Genomic DNA, 21,761 nt, shown 5'->3' on the forward strand with positions numbered 1-21,761 from the left:
GAACTAAATTCCTTTGATAAATCATCAAAACAAAACGAGCATGACGTGAAAACGTACCCAACATTTGATGAATATGAATCCACACAAGAGGAACCAGAAGCATACGTGGAAGAAACAAGATTATCATTCTTTAACCGATTTTTCGCCTCTTTGAACGCTGAAACTAAAGGTGTAGAACCCATCACAGATGAAGAAAAAACTGATGATTCCATTACGAATGCAGCGTCCATGTGGTTCTCTGCAAATATGGTTATTGCATCTTATACCTTAGGTGGTCTAGGACCCATCGTATATAATCTTAATTTTGGAACATCAGTACTAGTTATTATATTCTTCAATATTTTGGGGTTACTATCAGTAGCATTTTTTTCTGTGTTTGGGGCAGAGTTTGGATTAAGACAAATGATTTTATCAAGATTCCTTCTGGGGAATGTTACCGCGAGGATATTTGCCCTTATTAATATCATTGCATGTGTTGGTTGGGGGATCGTCAATACGGTGGCATCAGCTCAATTATTGAACATGGTTAATCAAGGGAATAGCTGTCCCCTTTGGGCAGGTTGTTTGGTTATCGTTGGATGTACCGTTTTAGTGACATTTTTCGGTTATAATATTATTCATGCTTATGAAAAATGGTCATGGATCCCTAATTTTGCTGTGTTTTTAGTTATTATTGCTCGTTTGAAAATGTCTGGTAATTTTTCTGGTGGTGAATGGACATCTGGCCCAACAACTGCTGGGGGTGTTCTTTCATTCGGATCTGCTGTGTTTGGGTTTGCTACTGGGTGGACAACATATGCTGCAGATTATACTGTCTATATGCCAAGACGTACAAATAAGTATAAGATCTTCTTTTCCCTGGTGGCAGGTTTATCATTCCCATTATTTTTCACTATGATCCTTGGTGCTGCCTCAGCTAGAGCGGCTGTTAACACTCCTGAATGGATGGCATACTACGATAAAAATGGGTTGGGTGGGGTTACTTACGCTATCCTGGTTCCAAACTCATTACATGGATTTGGTGAATTTTGTTGTGTGTTACTAGCGATGTCTACAGTGGCAAATAACATTCCTAACATGTATACCATTGCATTGTCTGTGCAAGCGCTTTATCATCCATTTTCGAAAGTACCAAGAGTTGTTTGGACCATGTTAGGTAATGCTGCAACAGTAGGTATTGCTATTCCAGCCTGTTATTACTTTGATGAATTCATGCAATATTTTATGGACTCCATTGGTTATTATTTAGCCATATACATTGCAATTTCGTGCTCTGAGCATTTTATATATAGAAAGGGATTCAAGGGTTATAATATCGAGGATTGGAATAATTCAAAAAAACTACCAATTGGTATTGCTGGTACCTCTGCATTGATTGTTGGTGCCTTTGGAGTCGCCCTTGGTATGTGTCAAGTTTACTGGGAGGGTGAAATTGGACGTTTGATTGGGGATAACGGTGGTGACATTGGTTTTGAATTAGGTGCAAGTTGGGCTTTCATAACTTATAACATCTTGAGACCCCTAGAGTTGAAGTATATGGGACGTTGAATAAATAGGATATATATCTTAGTACGTATTCCCATTATTTCTCACATGAAAAGAAAGGGATAGCAGCGAGAACAAGGTGCATTATCTACGTTTATGTATTATTTTTTGTACATTAGAATCATTTCCAATAAATTATTCTCTAAACTTAGATTAGTGCTTCAGTGATATCTTTATCTAAACAGGCTAATCTCTACACTATTACAATAGTCCAGACACTAAACGTTAGTTTTTGCAGTCTAGTTTATGCTACAAAAAGTCTGTCAAATTAACTATGTGTAGCGGAGTGATGACATTTAGCTTCACACTTTGAAAAGTTTGGACTTTGAAAACTTGTGAACTTCTTTTATACTTTTATGTTATAACGCTGTTCGTTACATTAACTACCGTACCCAGAAGCCCTACATAAATGCCAATCCAATGGAAATTGATCCACTTTTGCAATTGGTAACATATCTTTACAGGATATCTTTTTTCATAGGGTTCCTTTCAGTTATAGTTGCTAAATTGTACCTCCCGGACTTTCTTGAATACGGTAAGACATTAAAAGATCATGATGAACCGCAAAACAAAACTATCCTGCAAAAAATTATTCATTTCACGGTTCCAAAGGCATATTTCTCCCATTTCTATTACTTGTCGTCTGTATTGTCATTGGTAACTTTTTGTTATTATCCATCATACCCGATTGTTTGGATGCTACTTTTCCATTCATTAAGAAGATTATACGAAACATTATATACAAGTAAATATTCGGCAAAATCAAGAATGAATTGGTCTCATTATGTTGTAGGGATCTGGTTCTATTCTACTCTGCACATAATACTGGGTATCAAACTGCATTATCAGGAGATACCAAGATATCCAAGGGATACATTTACGTTTCTAATCTTCTTTCTAGCATCCTGGGATCAATATAAGAATCATGAAGTACTAGCTAATTTGGTCAAATATTCGTTACCAAAGGAAAGGTTATTCAAACTGGTAAGTTGTCCTCATTACCTGGATGAACTTATAATATATGGGTCATTCATTGCATTCAACAATGAATTTTGCTGGCTATTCGTTTGGGTTTTTGTGAGTTTAGGAATTTCTGCCTTAGAGACGAAAGCGTTTTACCAACTTAAATTTAAAGACGAAGTAGTCCCGAAATATGCCATGGTCCCATTTATACTATGAACTTTATTTTAAATAATATTTTCTATATTTTTTATCTTATTATTGACCCATAATTCTATTCTATAATCATCCAAATTGTAGCCATACGTATTCCATCGGGCGTGTGTCGCTTAGTTACGACGAGGCGCCGATCCACTTTATAACAACAAATTTAAACTAGTATACAAATACCATCACATAGATTATTACAATGTACATTTACAATAAACAGATCATCAAAGACTCTAGAACCAAAGTGGCACTAGCATAGAATATTCTTCTAGTAGGGTTTTTCTAATTGACAGGCATTTGCCACACAAACGTTTTAGAGAAAGTAGGAGGTACACCAACAGAGTTTCTGAAGTGCTCTTATTGTTGTTATTTTTGTTTTAACGAAGAAAAAGGAAAGGGAAAAGTGAAAGTTATTAAGACAATATTGCATATAATATAACCGATGCCATTCTCTCCACCGTTAGGGGATAGTCGACAAAATAGTAACGCAAGACCTAGAAATAGTATTGATTCATTTGAGATACAATTCGACGATTCTTTCGATCAAGCATTAGATAATATAGAAATAGAAACACCACATCATAAATCTGGTAATTCAAACAATTTAAACAGACAACAACAATCTGACCCCCAAAGAGAAGAATTTGAAATGAGAACTTTAAATTCTGCTGATCCAGAATTTGTTGATCCAAACAAGAAATCAATAGACACAGATAGACGACCTTTGATTGACGATCATTCTCTTGGATCCAATGGAGGTAGTCCATATAAATATAGGAACGTCTCAGAAGTGGCATTAAATCCATCATCAAGTAATATTTGGGATAGGACCATTTCCAATATAAAGATGGCAGGTTCTCGTAATTGGAAGAAATTCCGTTCCATAGGAAGTGGCATCGAATTGACAGATCAACATATGGAAAGAGAAATTCATCCAGATACAACTCCAATATATGACAGGAACAGATATCCAAGTAATGAAATTTCCAATGCAAAATATAATGCCATAACTTTTGTTCCAACGATATTATATGAGCAGTTTAAATTCTTTTTCAATTTGTACTTTTTAATCGTTGCATTATCACAAGCAGTTCCTGCTTTGAGAATTGGTTATCTATCCTCATACGTTGTGCCATTAGCATTTGTCCTAACTGTGAATATGATGAAGGAAGCTATGGATGATATACAAAGAAGAAGACGTGATAAGGAATCAAATAATGAATTATATGAAGCATTAAGTCAACCAAAGTTAGTAGCAAGTAAAGATTTGAAAGTAGGGGATTTGATTAAGATACATAAGGGATCTCGTGTTCCAGCAGATTTGGTTTTATTACAATCAAGCGAACCATCAGGCGAATCCTTCATCAAGACAGATCAACTTGACGGTGAAACAGATTGGAAATTAAGAATTGCATGTCCCTTGACTCAAAATATACCTGAAAGTGATTTGGTTAACAAGATTACTGTTACGGCATCTGCTCCTCTAAAGAACATCCATGAGTTTTTAGGAAGGATTACATACAAGGGATCTACGTCACATGCATTAAGTGTTGACAATACTCTCTGGGCAAATACTGTCCTTGCATCAAGTGGGTTCTGTATAGCATGTGTTATATTTACAGGAAGAGATACAAGACAGTCATTAAACACCACAAAACCTAAAGTGAAAACAGGGCTGTTGGAATTGGAGATTAATAATATCTCAAAAATCTTATGTGCTTGCGTTTTTGCATTATCTATTATTTTAGTTGTCTTGGCAGGTTTCCACAATTCAGATTGGTACGTAGATATCATGAGATATTTAATTTTATTTTCTACTATCATTCCCGTATCATTAAGAGTCAACTTAGATTTGGCCAAATCAGTGTATGCTCATCAAATTCAGAATGATGATACTATTCCGGAAACGATTGTTAGAACAAGTACCATCCCAGAAGATTTGGGTCGTATTGAATATCTTTTAAGTGATAAGACTGGTACTTTAACTCAAAATGATATGGAATTGAAAAAAATCCATCTAGGTACGGTATCCTACACATCGGAAACACTAGATATAGTTTCAGATTATGTCCATTCACTTGTCGACACAAATAAAGATGATTCGAAAAGGACAGCTTCAGGAATGCTCTCCACATCAAGAAAAGATATTAGTTCCCGTGTATGTGATATGATTCTAACATTAGCAATTTGCCATAACGTTACGCCAACTTTTGATGATGATGAATTAACATATCAAGCTGCATCACCGGATGAAATTGCTATTGTTAAATTCACTGAATCTGTTGGTTTATCATTATTTAAGAGAGATAGACATTCTATAACATTGTTACATGGACAATCTGGTACCACTTTAAATTATGATATTTTACAAGTTTTCCCCTTTAATTCTGACTCTAAAAGAATGGGTGTTATTGTTCATGATAATCAAAAAGACGAATATTGGTTTATGCAAAAGGGAGCTGACACAGTAATGACTAAGATTGTGGAAAATAATGATTGGTTAGAAGAAGAAACTGGTAATATGGCACGAGAAGGATTACGTACTTTAGTTATAGGTCGCAAAAAATTATCGAAAAATGCATATGAACAATTTAAAAAAGAATATGATGATGCTTCGTTATCTATGGTTAACCGTGATATACAAATGAATCAAGTTATATCAAAATACTTGGAATATGATTTAGAATTATTAGGGCTAACGGGTGTGGAGGACAAATTACAAAAGGATGTTAAATCATCTATAGAATTATTAAGGAACGCAGGGATAAAAATTTGGATGTTGACTGGTGATAAAGTGGAAACTGCCAGATGTGTTTCGATTAGTGCCAAGTTGATATCCAGAGGTCAATATGTTCATATTATAACGAAATTAAGTAAACCAGAAGGTGCTTTAAATCAATTAGAATATTTGAAAATCAACAGAAACGCATGTCTTTTAATTGATGGTGAATCGCTTGGAACATTTTTAAAATACTATCGAAGGGAATTTTTCGATGTTGTTCTTTTGTTACCTACTGTTGTAGCATGTCGTTGTACTCCACAACAAAAGGCAGATATTGCATTAATTATCCGTGAATTTACCGGTAAGAGGGTGTGTTGTATTGGTGATGGTGGTAACGATGTTAGTATGATTCAATCTGCAGATGTTGGTGTTGGTATTGTAGGTAAAGAGGGGAAGCAAGCCTCATTAGCAGCAGATTTTTCCATTACCCAATTTTGTCATTTAACTGAATTATTACTATGGCATGGTAGAAATTCCTACAAGAGATCAGCTAAATTAGCTCAATTTGTTATGCATAGAGGTTTAATTATTGCCATTTGTCAGGCAGTTTATTCAATATGTTCAAAATTTGAACCTATTGCATTATACCAAGGGTGGTTAATGGTTGGTTATGCAACATGCTATACAATGGCCCCTGTCTTTTCGTTAACGTTGGATCATGATATTGATGAATCTTTGACCAAGATATACCCTGAATTATACAAAGAATTGACAGAGGGTAAAAGTTTGTCATATAAGACATTTTTCGTATGGGTTGCCTTGTCTTTCTTTCAAGGTTCAATCATTCAAGGGTGTTCTCAAGGATTTACAAGTTTATTAACTGATGATTTCAGCAAAATGGTTGCAATAAGTTTTACAGCATTGATACTTAATGAATTAATAATGGTGGCATTAGAAATATATACCTGGAATAAGATAATGGTGCTTACAGAAATTATAACATTATTAGTTTATGTTGTATCAGTCCCATTTCTTGGTGAATATTTTGATTTAGAATCCATGTTAGCATTAAAGTTTTATGGTGAATTGTTATTCATAGTATTGATTTCGGTTTTCCCAGTTTGGGCAGCAAAGGCGATTCATAGGAAGTTACATCCTCCAAGCTATGCTAAAGTTCAAGAATTTTCCAATGTGTAAAGAAAATGACGCTGCATTGAATGCATATATAAATTATATATAGAATCCATCAAATAATAATCAAAAAATATCATTGTTTAACCAAAATATATTACTAGGATTACATATGAGTCAACTCAATATAATTATCATTGATTTGTACTGTAGACCTTTGAAGACAAAAATGAAAAGTGAAACTCCACTTTATCTCTGAGGAGATTTTCCAGACTTTTGAAAGTGGGGACTGTGCAAACGAAAAAACAATAAACCAATGTCAGTATGATCCTTTGAACCTAGAAAAGAAGTCATGTTTAGTGTAAATATCGACAGCCTTTGCGCTGATAATCCGAAGACCGTGTTATTTTGAAGTCTTTAGTAATTAGAGATGAGTAATTAGTTTACAGCCAGGACGACGACAAAAACAATGTATACCAGGTTGAAGGAAGGTAGTCTATGTGTATAATATATGTAAATGAGGGGAAGGCTAAATAAATATATATATATGCAATATGTCTATAGAAAAAATAATAGACAAATAAATAAATAAATAAATAAAAATACATGTCAATATCTTGAAACAAAACTTTCCATTTCTGACTCACTATCAGAAATCTCTTTAATTGTGTTATTAGTAGTACTTTCTCCATCAGTATCAGTATCATCATATTCATTTGTTGCTGCTTTCATTTGTGGTCTTTGGAAATCTGTAGCATGAGCCCAAGGAATTGATCTGCCAATATTATCAAACATTGATGCATTTTTCCTTACTAATGAATGATATGCTGCAGAAGGTTGTTGGAATTCATGTTCCATATTAGATAAAGTGAAATTCAAATTCTCATTCTCATTCAAGGTAGTTTCATTTTCGTTATTGTCAAACGTTGTCGAAATTGTAGAAATGTCAATTAATGAAGGAGTCTTCAAGTTACTATTAGGTAATCTTATTGATGTTAAATTAATTGGATATGGTAATGGAGCATTCCCAGTGACTCTAAACAAATGAACATTAGCGACATGTTCATTCTCCACACGGAAAATGACCCAAATAAATCTTCTTAATATTTCCGTTATCGCTAAGACGAATGAAGTCCATGCATTTTGTTGAATGGAATCAGGAGCAATTGCGTATACAATCCATTGGAATCTAATTATTATATCCCAAATCATTGCGAAATAATAAATTAATTTTCTTCTCATTTTATATTGACCCGTGTCTGGATTTTTCTTCCCAGCTAAATAAAGATCATTTCTTAGGAACCAATTTGTGGACCCTGTTTGTAATAATGACCAATCCATGATGATATCCCAAATGGATGTGATCATTGAATTTAAAGTTGCGAAAATGATGAATGGTTTCCTTCTAGCCATGGAATGGTTTGATAATCTATAAGCACATAATGTTGCGTAATAAATTATCCCCAATGTATATTTAATGGAGTTAATTAAATGAGGGAACCAATCACCTGAATCTGTGTATCTTCTTAGACATTGCATTGCTCTCCAATAACTTGGTAAACATGACATTACCCCCATGGAAATGGAATGTGATGATCCACATACTTTATTTGGGTTGTTTGAATTAATACAGAAAAACATTGCTATATCTGACATGGAATAGGTTAGGGAACAAATTAAATCACCCATGAAGAAATCTGTGAATTCCACGGGGAAGAATCCTGAGAAGAATAATCTAATGAATGTAGTTATTAGGAATATTCTTGTTTGAATTAATTTATTCCAATATGGGATATTTATGAATGATGGCATTAAAAATAATGCTATGATGGTACAAGGGAAAATGATACCGAATGGGTTTAAATCATTTAAATGGAAAGATAATGCAGCGAAAATGGAACAAATTAAGATGAAAAATGAAAGGAAATAAAGATTCAAAGAGATTCTAGTTGTTGCGAAATCGTTATTATAAAATTGAGTACCATTTCTTGATTTAATTTCACCAAACATGATGAATCTATAATTAATTCCTGTTTTGTACCAAATGAAACAATTTATAATGAATAAGAACAAGATTAAAAATACCATGTACCAACCACTCCACATGGGGAATAAAATCTTATGAATGTATGATGCATATGATGCATGGAATGAAACGTATAATGTGTATAATGTTAATATGAAAGCGAATCCGATGAATAATGATGCGATAGACATTTGTACAATGGCTCTATTATTTTTATGAATCATTGTTTCATTTAAAGAATATTGAATGACTAATTTTTTCAATTTTTTATTATTTAATTTCATATCATTTAAAGAATTGGTTAAATCATTAATGTACCAATTTTTCACTTTTGATTCCCACCATAATAATGGATCATCAGATTCATTCATTGGAGTTAAATCATCGAAAATTACAGGTTGATAAGATGAACTTAATTTCATTTTATTTGTCATTAATTTAATATTTGGATCAATATGTTTAAAGATGGAATAATTCCCTTTAGCGAAAGTCATAAATTTATTTAATTCCTTTGTATGACATGTTTTATCGAATTTCTTTATAATTTTCCTGAAACCTGTAACGTTTAAATCTCTATAAGATTTAGCTAATTGTAAGAAAAGATAAAATTCAATTATGGCATCACTTAATAATTTTTGAGCTTGTGATATTGTTATTTGAGAGAAACTTATCATATCTGGTGTAAAAGTTTCCTTTCCAATAGAACTTTTCCTATGATGATGATGAATGGATTGTGATCTTTTATTATAAATGTTTTGTAATTGTGGTATATTTTGTAAAGATGGTAATGATGGCATCAATCTATTTCTATCTAAGAATTCTGCTAATTGTTTTGTATAATGGTTATGTTTATCATATTTACTTTTAATGTTCTTTTTGTTTGATATGGTACCGTATAATTTATTTCTATGAGTGTTTTGAGGATTATCATTTGTGTCAGAAGTAGTAGTTGCAGTAATTTCCAAAATTTGATCATCTTTATTATTGTTATTATTATTATTATTTTTACTCAAGCTGTTTATCAAAGTGGTATCAGTATTTGAAATGTTAGTTGTGGAAGTAGAAGTATTAGGAGGTAAAAGTAAGATATTTTCATCTGTATCATTATTAGTATCATTCATATTATCGGAAGAAGTGTCAGTGTTATTATTATTATTATTATTATTATTATTATTATTATTATTATTATTATTATTATTATTACTGATATTGTTTTTAGAAAGTTGAATGTTTTTTTGGAAATTATAAAATTTAATTTGATTTTCCAAGATAATCATTTTTTTTTTACAATCATTAACTAACCATAGATAAAAATCGTTACACTTAGTTAATTCTTCTTTAATCAACCAATTTTCAATGAATTCATGAATAGCATCTTTTTGATCCTCTGTATATTTTAAAGGTTGTTGTTGTTGTTGTTGTTGTTTTGGTTTATTATTATTGTTTTTATTATTCAAATTTTTCAAAGTGTTTAAAGAATTTAAAGAATTCAATGAAATGTTTGATGAAGAAGCAGAAATATTTGGAGAAGCAGATCTAGATGGGAAAGGAGAATTATGTTTTGAAGTTGAAGAAATAGAACCATTAGTTAAATTTGATAAAGCAGAAGAAGATAGATGAGAAGGTAAATTGTTTAAATTATTGTTACTACTTGTATTTCTTCTTAGATCTTGAGGAGTACAATAGTTTACTTTTTGTTTTACACGTTGTTGTTGCTGTTTTTGTAAGTGTTCATTTTTCCTAATGGGATTTTGGTTTAGGTCTATTTGATTCCCGTTTATGTCAGTAGGCCCTGGTGTAACTGTAAGGTGATTATTGTTTATGTGATCATAATTTTGGAATTTGGATCTATATTTTTTCAAGATCCTTTTACCTGTTTTATAATCTATATATTTATCCTTCCATTCTGGGATGGTAGATTCTCTAAGGTGGTCTCCAAACTTCATTGTTCCACTTATATTATATTATGTTTCTGTTGTGTTGTGTTGTGTTGCAGTGGCTGGCGGAGTAGGAGGAGCCTTCCTTCTTCTTATTGTTTATTACTTTTATGAGTACTGTACAAATAGTTTATGCTGTGAATGTATGCATCTGTCTATTTACCTCAGCAGCAGTAGCAGCAGCAGTAGCATCATCTAAGGAATGAGAGCTGGGACAAGAGGTGAGATGAGATGAGGTGAGGTGAGGTTCCATGGATGAAGAGAATGTCATCTTATTATATACAAAGAGCAACAGCAACAGCAACAGCAACAGCAACAGCAACAGCAACAGCAACAGCAACAGTACGTATAACGTAACTGACGTTCGCAGCCGGAGTTTTTTATTGTAAAAAAAAAGCGGTCACTTTGCCGTGCACTGCACTACAGTCAGCACTGCACTACAGTTAGCGTCGTCGCGGAATTCGCGGAATGTCCGTTTGTCCTCTCACCTCTGTCTCTCCGTCACGTGCAGCCAACCCACGTGGCCTCTCTGCGGGTAACCCTCTCGCCTTTGGTCCCCAGTGGGGGCAAGTGTACATTTATTAATTGGTGCATTAGTTAATCAAAGAGCTAGTGGATGTTTCTCTACAGCCATCGCTACATTTGAGAAGAAGAGAACGCTCACACGTGTACGTATATCAAAGCAATTGACTCGGAAAGACATATAAATATATAAAGACAAACAAGATATCATATATTCTCTAAAAACTACATTAGAGGCACCTTCAACAACGACACTGTTAGCTTTCCAAGGGACTGAAATTAGTTTTATTATAAATATATTCAAACTATTTATCTATATGGTATAATCGAAGTGGCACATACAGTTCATGTCGACTACATGCCCTGAGTATGTATCAGGGCCGCACTTCAATACCCTAATTTAGTATGTATGTATGTTCGGCTTGTTTTTTTCCTGTGAACACATAAAGCCACAATTGTGGCTTTCAAGGCAAGGTCTAGGTAGAAGACCAGGTGTATGGGTTCTCCACGTGACCCGAAAAAATAAAATAATAAAAAAATATAATCTCACACGGCAAAACGACACCAATTTTTTTGGTTTTCTGAATTTTGATTTTTGATTTTTTGGAAGTTCTTCTTCGATGTGGATGTGGATGTGGATGGATATTTGGGTTTCTATCAAATTCGCAGAGAATAATAATAATAATATGCGCTAACTTAGCTTAGCTTAGCTTAACTTAACTTAACAATGTAATACGTACAGTTTTTACTTAGCGTTATTTTGGAGAGTCTACTATATATGTAAATTAACACACACACATATATATTCAATTATAGTATCTACGTAGTCTTCTTACATTATTTAACACTTCCTATATTGATTCAAAACATATCTATTAGAAAACAATATAAAAAATATACCCAACCTATTGTTCTATTCCCGTGTGTGTGTGTGTCTGTGTGTGTCATTGATATAGATAGCCAAGACTTTCTTTTTACATTACATTACGTTACATTTTCAGTGATCCATCATTGGAATATAAGTGGATCATAAATTCTAAAACTCTAAACAGATACTCCCAGATACCATCTCCACACCAAAAAAATTGCACCAATATTATAACACCATACCATAGATCCATCATCATATATCACACCAACACAAATGTTAACAGAACTGGTTAATAACACATCTAAAAATAATAATAATAATACCAATAGCAATAGCAATAGCAATAACAACGAGAAGATAATAAATAATTTGAATAATGGCCATATAGCATCATCTATGTTATCCTCACCAAATAAAAGAAAAATTGATGCTATAATAGATTCAAATTCAAATTCAAATTCAAATTCAAATTCAAATTCTAAGATGACAAACTCAATACAAGACAACACATCTTTATCATCTGAAACACATGATCAAACCCATGAACAAAGACTCCCGACACCCAAAAAGGTCAAATCCATTAAAAAACAACTTAAAGAATCATCATTATCTACCAATTTATCATCAAAAACATTGCCTGAATTTAATTTTACCAAATTCTGTTATAGACATAACCCAGATATTCAAAAATCACCAACTCATACATCATGTTATGAACATGATATTCAAAAATTCAAAGAAATTAATGAAAATATAAATAAATTAGAAAATAATCAAGAAAAAATTGAAATCAACAAAATTATAAATAAATTCAAATTTTCAAATGATAAAATTAGAAAATTAATCATAGATGGTATATTAACATCATCATGTTTCCCACAATTATCATACATTTCAACACAACTTACTAAAATCATCAAAATAGATTTCATATCCATTTTACCAAAGGAATTATCTTTGAAAATTTTATCATATTTGGATTGTCAATCATTATGTAATTCAACAAGTGTTTGTAAAAAATGGAAATTATTAGCTGATGACGATAGAGTTTGGTATCACATGTGTGAACAACATATTGATAGGAAATGTCCCAATTGCGGTTGGGGGTTACCACTCTTACATATGAAAAGAGCAAGATTTATTAAAAGTAATACATGTCCCACAAATATGGCACCCTCCATGAACGGATCTCCTAATAACAACAATAACAACAACAACACCGCGTGTTCCATTGTAGCAGCATCAAATGCGAAAATTAATAACACTAGACCATGGAAAGTTATCTATAGAGAAAGGTTCAAAGTGGAATCAAATTGGAGGAAAGGTATTTGTCAAATTCAAGAATTTAAAGGTCATTTGGATGGTGTCCTAACGTTACAATTCAATTATAGATTATTATTCACTGGATCATATGATTCTACCATTGCCATTTGGGATCTTTGTTCAAATAAATTAATTAGAAGATTATCAGGTCATACAGATGGTGTAAAGACATTACATTTTGATGATCAAAAATTGGTCACCGGATCATTAGATAAGACTATTAGAGTTTGGAATTATAAGACAGGTCAATGTATTTCCACTTATAGAGGTCATACAGATTCCATTATGAGTGTTGATTCTTATAAGAAGATCATTGTCTCAGGAAGTGCAGATAAGACTATTAAAGTTTGGCATGTAGAATCAAGAACTTGTTATACATTGAGAGGTCATACTGAATGGGTTAATTGTGTTAAATTGCATCCAAAGAGTTTCACTTGTTTTAGTGGTAGTGATGATACTACCATTAGAATGTGGGATATTAGAACAAATTCATGTTTGAAAATTTTTAAAGGTCATGTGGGACAAGTTCAAAAAGTTATCCCATTAACTATTATTGATGTCGAGAATTTAGTTACTGATAGTGAAGATATCACTGCTAGTGATGATGATGTTGCGATGACAAATGATACCACCACGAATGAACCTACTACAAATAATAATGATAATGCAAACGGAGTTGATGAAAATTTACCACAAACACAAACCTTAGATGAATCTATACCCTATCCAACTCATTTATTATCATGTTCATTAGATAACACCATTAAATTATGGGATGTGAAAACTGGGAAATGTATCAGAACACAATTCGGACACGTAGAAGGTGTTTGGGATATCGCTGCTGATAATTTCAGAATTATAAGTGGATCTCATGATGGTAGTATCAAAATTTGGGATTTACAAAGTGGGAAATGTATGCATACTTTCCATGGTAAGAAATTACAACCACAGGATGACTCAAATTCTAATAACAACAACAATGGTAATAATAATAATATTAATAATAATAATAATAATAATACACATGAGGCAAGTAATAACGGTACAACTGCAAATAATACGAGCCCAATTCCAACTGCAATAAATAAGTTTCTCCAATTTCATGTGTTGGAATTGGTGATTCGGAATTCTTTAGCGGTGATGAAGTTGGTTGTGTCAAAATGTATAAATTTGATTAACGAAAAGCACAGTATGATCAGAACACTAACAAGATATACGTCAAAAAAAAAAAGTTCTCATTATTTCCTCTTTTGATCAAAAATATTAATAATTAAATAATCATCATATAACAACTTTTAATATATCTGCAGCATTTGATAACTATTTTTGTTAAAAATACAAGAACATGAATTAAAGGTAAGGCCTAGGTTATCTACCGAAAAACTGGATAAGATAGCCAGACCCTTTTGATGAGAAGACAGTATATATAGTACTAAATATATGATATTTGATATGTGACGAAACAGCACTTGTTAGAAAAGACTATTTGCCAACTAAGGCGACCAATTAAGGTACCTTTGTACTAAAGAAATTTCTATTGAAGTTGAATTTTGAAGGGGGGTGGGTGGTATCGGCATCGTGGCATTTTGTTGTTCCGTATGACATAATAAATACGAGAGGCACAAGCAAGTTTATTGTTTTGACACTATTTGGTTAGTACATACCCGGCCCAGTTGCAAAAAATCGGAAATTGAGATCTCATTACCATCTAAACTCCGAATTGTGTGATGATCATCATCCACATAAAACGATACAGATTTATATTGGTGAAAACAACTATACTTTTTAAAGTATCCATGTGTAATTATAGATAGTATGTACAAGACCCTGCGTTAGGTAATCCCATAGGGTGCCAGGGCCCTTTCTTGCAAGCACGGCAGTCCTTATTATGTTAGGAAGGACATTGAAAAACAAGCGTCGTCAGAACATAAGTTATATAGAGCATAGTAGTAAGTAAGATTGAGTAGGAGAAATTTCAGCTAAACCTGGTTAATATAACTTGGAATATAAGATTTTTGAAGTAAGTGAGGAAAGAAAACAAATGGTTACTGCCAAATAAAAACTTATCAAGAAAAGACAGAAAGAGAATACTCGGGATAACATTATTGCTACCAACCTCCTACTGAAATTTATATGAGCTTTCTTCTGCGGGGTGAAGATACAAAAGTTGGCTTAGTTTTGAGGAGTAGGGAAACCTTTAGCAACCTTGTAAATAATGCCCTAATAGTGTATTTGAAGAAGCGTTATCTTTGACCCCATGAAGAGCATGTTGAAACGGTTCAAGCATAGTTTGGGAACCCATTCTGTCCTTTCACTTCCCAAAATATTGGCACTTTTTTTACTTATATCTTTCACGGGAACAATTGGCATTTGACAGAACAATTGCCTCCAGACTCCAATCTGCATCCCCAAGAAAATCCTGGAACTGAATCACATAATATTGCTGCAGCTAGTTGGCTATAAACTATGAAATGTTGTTTTGGCTATATAGCAAAAAGGTGAAATAATTTGGAAAAGTATGGGTAACATACTAACCAATACATATACATACTTCGGTTCGTCGGTAATTGCATAAGTATGATTATCGTATACTCTGGAAGCTGGCACATTTTCTAGTCCAAGCATGGAATCCCTACGGATAAGACGGCTTGAAATACTCTATATTGTTTATGTACTTAGGGACTTTCCACATTTGACAGTCTACGTTTTTACCTGGTGTTCCCTTTTAAAAACATATATATTTATATTATCATTATGCCTCTGTGGCTGCACAATGTCTGCCTGTGCGTCGCAAAATGCACAAATCTGCATAAATTGACTGACAACTGCCCCGTTCCTTTGAAATCTGAAATCTGAAATCTGAAATTTGACAAAAAGGAAAAAACTCGAGCTTTTCCATCTGGTCTACAGATTTTATTGTTAACTAGGCTTCTCGAACAGCCCTTAAATAATTTCAGCACTTCCTTCGAAGTTATTTTAATCTTTTTTATAAATAAAGTTTTCTTCCCATATAATCGTAATAAACAAAACCAATAGTGTTTTGTAAATACATCTCAAACTTCTCTATCCAGAGATTCCAATATAGTACCACCATTAATGAATACAACAAATGTTCTAGGCCATCATGCAGATCTCACTACGAAGAGACCTGCTTTATCTGCTCATGCCGCTGCTGCCTCTACTACCGCTGCTACAAATAGTATATCCAATAGTAATAGTAAGCAAATCAATACTACAAACCTAACCATACCCAGCAGCAGTAACGATGATAGGATTTCAACCCCTTACGATGATGATGATGCTGCTGGAGGGATTTCTCCAACTTCGAAGGCACCTCCTTCTCCTTCATTGTCACCTTCCTATACTTTCAATAAGGGAAATAATACTCCATCAAGAACTTTTCCTCCTATGGAAAACTTTCATATACTCAATTCTAAAAATATCGCCATTGCAACCGCATTCAATGGTAGCAACATTAATAACATTGCATCACCTATTCCAGATTTCAATAAATCAAATTCAAGATCTAATATCAATTATAACATTACTTCCAACTCAAACTCAAGTTCAAACTCTCCAACTCCATCACAATTACCATTCAATTCTTTGAGCTTCTTACATAAACCAAAAAGAGTAAGTCAAATGAAAATGAACAATTTACCTAAAGAACAACTAGAAAGAAATACAAACATGAATAAGGACCTTCAATCAAACACTAACTATTCCAGCAACACAACCACATTCCCAGGCTATCAACAACTACCTAGTCCGCCACTAACAGACAACACCTTCTCTCCCTCATATTATAAAAATAGTTATTATTTCAACGATACAGAACCCACAACCACAACATCAAAGGAAGAAGAAGAAGAATACGATGGTATATCCCCACTAACCAAATCCAAGATACCACCAACAACAAACGGCATCTCTGAACAATCTACACTGGATTACTACAAACCAGTATACAAAAAATCAGGAGAATTATTAAAGCCATCTCTGAAAAGAAGATCCCAATCCTTACCAATAACACCAAATCATTCAATCCTTAACATGAAGGGTAAACACCCCTCGAATAACAAAGGGATGATGATTAATGGAAGAATCCAATTGTCAAGGAGTAAGAGTGTACATTTCGATAATAAGTTGCCTACTAAATACTTCTCCAAAGATGAATCTCCAATTATCGTTAGTGCATCACATGAAGAGACTAATATTTTGAATTTTAAACCAAAACCTTTACAACGTTCTGTTTGTTACGAAGATGGAGAAGACGTCGAAGACGAGGAAGGCGAGGAAGATGTTTCTAGTAGGAAGAAGAAATCTTTGAAGAAATTGTTGAATTTAAGTGATGATGATGAGGACGATGACCATGATGATGACAATGATGAACGAACTGATGGAATTTTCAATTTGAGACTTGAAAAATTGATCCTCAATGATAGACATAGTTCTATCTCTAAGTCTACACCAATTCGTACAAAGAAAAAATATACTGCTGATAACGACAGTGATGAAGATGATGGGAAGATAAGGGATTACGAAAATGGTCTCGGTGGGTTTGTTACTTTTAATCCACCGGTAACCAATGGGAAAACAATAGTCGGATTGTATAACAGAAATTTCCCAATTTTAAGTAATAAGAATCCAAAGAGTTTGAAATTGAACATCTTTGTTAATTATTCACGTGGTAAGAAAGTTTTCCTACAGGATTTGAATTTACATATTCAGCATGATTATGTAAATAATGGGCATTCATTACCAAGTCAAACGGCAACTTTGAAAAATAAATATATTATGGGTAGAGTTCTTGTGGAAAATATTTATTTTGATAAGAATGTCGTAGTGCGGTATACATGGGATCACTGGAATTCATTCCAAGAAATTCAAGCAATTTTTGTTAGTAATGCAAAGCAAATCTTACCGGGTTCCAACATGGATGTTTTCAAATTCTTAATTGATGATGTTAATAAATTCGATAATAAATGTCATTTGGAATTTTGTATTCAATATGTAACGAGAAATGATACAGAAAGAAAAGAATTTTGGGATAATAATGATAATAAAAATTATACCGTCGATGTGGTCTTGGATGGATTTAAAAACCCTTTCGCAAATACTATTATTTGAGAATCTCAAATTGGACACATAGGAAAAGTAATAGTAAAATTACAATTAAAATGAAAACAAAATTAAAAATTCATATTTAGGGTGGGAGCAAATTTAAAAAATATTAAACATATATAGTATCATGGCAGGACCAGAACTTGGGAAGGAAATATAATAATAACAGAAAAAAAATAAAACATTAATTTCTTAATACAAAAATCAAGAATAGATCTAATGAACAAAAATAAAAAAATAAAAAATTTAGAAAAGTTAGAAAAGGTTAAAAAGCAATAAATAAGTAACAGGATTCGAATATTCTATCTATATAAGATATTCAGTAATATATAGTCACATAATATTAAATTTTAAAAATACTCTTGACAAGTCGTCAAATCGTTATTCTTCAATGATGTTCTATTTTATCGTATTGTATTATATTATATTGTGATGTTGATTAATTAAAAAGAAGAATCGATATATATAGAATACATAAAAAATACTATAAAATATACATGGAAGGTTTTGTCGCTGTTTTTTGGCCTAAGTCCAGACGTTCTTAAATAGATCATTATCTTCTAATGAAATATTTGAACTATTTCTATCATTATTGTTATTGGAATTCGTAGAGAAGTTCATGTTCATGTTCATGTTAAACGTGCTATTATTATTGGTATTATTGATGATATTAGCGTTGGCTGATGGAAATGTTGAACCTAATGCCGGTGTAGATGCAGATGTTACATTGTTATTATTATTATTATTGAAAAAGGTGCTTTGACTTTGACTTTGCGAATTAGATGCCGGTTTCGAATATAAAGATAAGATCGATTTTTTCAAATCAGGTCTTTGAACAATTTCTGGTTGTGCTCTTTCACGAGTCGGATTCGACTGAATTCTCGATATATTCCTATGAGTATCTTTCGTTCTTGTGGATTTAAACTTATCGGATGACGTTTGTAAATTCAATAAACTACCACTAGCACTTTTAGGATGAGGACGTTCGTGACTAATGTGAGCTGTTTTATTATTATGATCATTATTATTATTATTACCTACAGCATCAGTATTGATACCAATATCTAAAAGTGAATTAGATGAGTCACCTGATGAAGGTAAAGATTCACTTGTTTCATGCTTTGCTAAGTGCAGATTCGTGCCAATCCATTTCTTATACTCGTATTTATTCTTGATAAACAGTATCAACTTATTGGTATCAGTAATCCCGTTTCTTAAATCAGAAGAACCTGGTAAAGAATTTTCATAATAGTCGTTAGCAATATTATTATTTTTCATTTTAATCAGCATTTCTAAATGTTCCTCTTTCCATGTATCTAGATCCACTGATTTAACTTTAGAAATATGAGTCCCCAGGGATCTATGAACACCAGCACATTTGATACAAATGAATACACCTAATGACCATGAAGCCCATCTCGGATGAGATTGAATTTTACAATCCGCACAATTGGAATTTCCTGGATCACGTAATAACGCAGATAGTGCCTTCTTCACCTGTATGGTAGTGGACATTACAGAATTTGTCAGAAAATAAAATCACTTGTTTTAGACAATAGTCTCAGGCTTGGTATAGTTGTTTAAAAATGATTTGCTTAAGAACAGCAACAAAATAACGCCTAACGGATATACAAAGGTGGACAATTAAAAATACAGACCCGCAATTTGATCAATCGTTCACCCTAAGAATACACGCACAGTTCATAAATCTCAGATATCACCTCAGTTACAGCCAGCACATACGTATCATATTCTATAAATTCTATTATTATTTATCGTTTTTTTCATGTCGAAGTTTTACATTCCCGCTTTTTTCTTGATTTCAGAAAATTTCACCTTCGTTTTAGAAAAAGTGTCACTGACACCATTATGCATCAATCAAAATATCAGAGACCATCAAGTATTTAAACAAAAATACTTATGTAAGATGATGTATGTAGCGGAAATGAGTACTTTTCAAACTATTAAAAAAAAAGACTATATACTAAGGTACTAGGAAATGAAATTATGTATAATAGCGGACCTTCCTTCTAAAATATAAAGACTTGATCTTCCATCTTTGAGATTGGTTTAGCCCTTGGGTATCCCATAGTCACAGCGTTTCTCTTCACAGTACCCACCATTCTTGGTGGACCACAAATTAATAGTTGAACAGATTCTTCAGTTGGTTTTGGTATATATTTTTCCATCAACTCCAAGGTAACATAACCAGTTTCACCTTCCCAGTCTTCTCTTTCAGGATCGTCTAACAAGTAAACTATCTTAAATTGATCAGGTCTCCCAGATACCATTGCATCCAATTCCTTCTTCAACAAGATATCCTCTTCGTGAACATTCCCATAAAGTAAAGTAACTTGAGTCTTATCATTTTCATTCAAATAGATAGCTTTCATAATCTGGAACATTGGCGCAATTCCACTCCCTCCAGCAATCATCCCCAATTTCTTACGACAATTAACTTCATATTCGTAATTACCTTGAGGTCCACATGCATTAATAGTCTCACCAATTTTCAAATTCCCAATAAACTTTGAAATATTACCATTAGGGTAAGTCTTAACTAATAATTCAAATTGTCCATGAGTATCAGAATCCAAGGAAGTTGGAGTATAAGATCTCATTATCATCTTACCATCGATATTTTCCTTAATAGAGATATGTTGACCAATTGGTAATCCCAAGATATCATCTTTATGAGGCAATCCAAAGGTGTATGTCGCGGTGTTATGTGTTAGGATTGTCTTGGAGATTAAAGGGAATTTATGGAATTTGCCCTTTTCTAAGATGATTTTTTTGGTTCTTATGGTGCCAAATATATTGATTAATTGTTTGAAAATGAGTGTAAATAAAGCGGTGAAACCTAAGATTGTTAGGTATACCTTTGCTTTGGATGGGGTCGAAGGTTCGGTGGCAACATTTGCTGGAGTCCCTGTTGGCATAGTGTTCATATTTGAAGATACTTCGGTTTGAATATACATCAGACTTCTCTATTAATAATAATTGACTCGGGTGTTCTTCAAAAAGGGTAAGAACTTTTTAGTTCACTTCAATGTTAAAAAGTTCGAGATGAAGAAATTTTTAGAGCAAATAATTAATTTCTGCAAAAAAAGTTAATAAGAAAGTAAGTGCAAGAATTAATGCTAAGAATATAAGTAACAGAGAGTAGTATAAATAATTTCGAAAATTCTCATAACATCTCATTAATAAAAAAAATAGAATTTATTCAACCATTCCTCAAAATGAAGAAAAATGGGTGTAGTTATTGGTTACCAAAAAGGTACTAAAAAAAGATAAGTTTAAAAAAATGCGCAAGCCGGGAATCGAACCCGGGGCCCAACGATGGCAACGTTGGATTTTACCACTAAACCACCTGCGCTTGTTTTCATGTTT

General features: G+C 32.8%; 8 protein-coding genes and 1 non-coding gene across 9 annotated transcripts; 5 read left to right on the forward strand and 4 right to left on the reverse strand.

Moving 5' to 3' along the window:
• Positions 1-228: 228 nt before the first annotated feature.
• NDAI0A02570 (cytosine permease) lies at positions 229-1,548 on the forward strand (the record flags this gene model as incomplete). Its single annotated transcript, XM_003667610.1, has 1 exon — positions 229-1,548. The coding sequence occupies one exon, from the start codon at positions 229-231 to the stop codon at positions 1,546-1,548; it is 1,320 nt and encodes a 439-aa protein (XP_003667658.1).
• A 417-nt stretch (positions 1,549-1,965) lies between these two features.
• DFG10 (putative polyprenol reductase) lies at positions 1,966-2,724 on the forward strand (the record flags this gene model as incomplete). The annotated part of the gene is made up of 1 exon (XM_003667611.1): positions 1,966-2,724. The coding sequence occupies one exon, from the start codon at positions 1,966-1,968 to the stop codon at positions 2,722-2,724; it is 759 nt and encodes a 252-aa protein (XP_003667659.1).
• Positions 2,725-3,157: 433 nt separating this feature from the next.
• Positions 3,158-6,634, forward strand: NEO1 (aminophospholipid-translocating P4-type ATPase NEO1; the record flags this gene model as incomplete). Its single annotated transcript, XM_003667612.1, has 1 exon — positions 3,158-6,634. The coding sequence occupies one exon, from the start codon at positions 3,158-3,160 to the stop codon at positions 6,632-6,634; it is 3,477 nt and encodes a 1,158-aa protein (XP_003667660.1).
• A 543-nt stretch (positions 6,635-7,177) lies between these two features.
• On the reverse strand, positions 7,178-10,540 carry SYG1 (Syg1p; the record flags this gene model as incomplete). Its single annotated transcript, XM_003667613.1, has 1 exon — positions 7,178-10,540. The coding sequence occupies one exon, from the start codon at positions 10,538-10,540 to the stop codon at positions 7,178-7,180; it is 3,363 nt and encodes a 1,120-aa protein (XP_003667661.1).
• A 1,657-nt stretch (positions 10,541-12,197) lies between these two features.
• MET30 (ubiquitin-binding SDF ubiquitin ligase complex subunit MET30) lies at positions 12,198-14,501 on the forward strand (the record flags this gene model as incomplete). Its single annotated transcript, XM_003667614.1, has 1 exon — positions 12,198-14,501. The coding sequence occupies one exon, from the start codon at positions 12,198-12,200 to the stop codon at positions 14,499-14,501; it is 2,304 nt and encodes a 767-aa protein (XP_003667662.1).
• Positions 14,502-16,343: 1,842 nt separating this feature from the next.
• On the forward strand, positions 16,344-18,377 carry PIG2 (putative protein phosphatase regulator PIG2; the record flags this gene model as incomplete). The annotated part of the gene is made up of 1 exon (XM_003667615.1): positions 16,344-18,377. One exon carries the CDS (start codon positions 16,344-16,346, stop codon positions 18,375-18,377), a length of 2,034 nt encoding a protein of 677 aa, XP_003667663.1.
• A 519-nt stretch (positions 18,378-18,896) lies between these two features.
• AGE2 (GTPase-activating protein AGE2) lies at positions 18,897-19,886 on the reverse strand (the record flags this gene model as incomplete). The annotated part of the gene is made up of 1 exon (XM_003667616.1): positions 18,897-19,886. One exon carries the CDS (start codon positions 19,884-19,886, stop codon positions 18,897-18,899), a length of 990 nt encoding a protein of 329 aa, XP_003667664.1.
• A 515-nt stretch (positions 19,887-20,401) lies between these two features.
• Positions 20,402-21,349, reverse strand: CBR1 (cytochrome-b5 reductase; the record flags this gene model as incomplete). Its single annotated transcript, XM_003667617.1, has 1 exon — positions 20,402-21,349. The coding sequence occupies one exon, from the start codon at positions 21,347-21,349 to the stop codon at positions 20,402-20,404; it is 948 nt and encodes a 315-aa protein (XP_003667665.1).
• Positions 21,350-21,676: 327 nt separating this feature from the next.
• On the reverse strand, positions 21,677-21,747 carry NDAI0Atrna13G. The gene has a single exon. It is a non-coding gene; the product is annotated as a tRNA-Gly (tRNA).
• Positions 21,748-21,761: the final 14 nt, after the last annotated feature.

Source organism: Naumovozyma dairenensis, chromosome 1 (assembly GCF_000227115.2).
Source record: "Naumovozyma dairenensis CBS 421 chromosome 1, complete genome".
Classification (NCBI taxonomy): Eukaryota; Fungi; Ascomycota; class Saccharomycetes; order Saccharomycetales; family Saccharomycetaceae; genus Naumovozyma; species Naumovozyma dairenensis.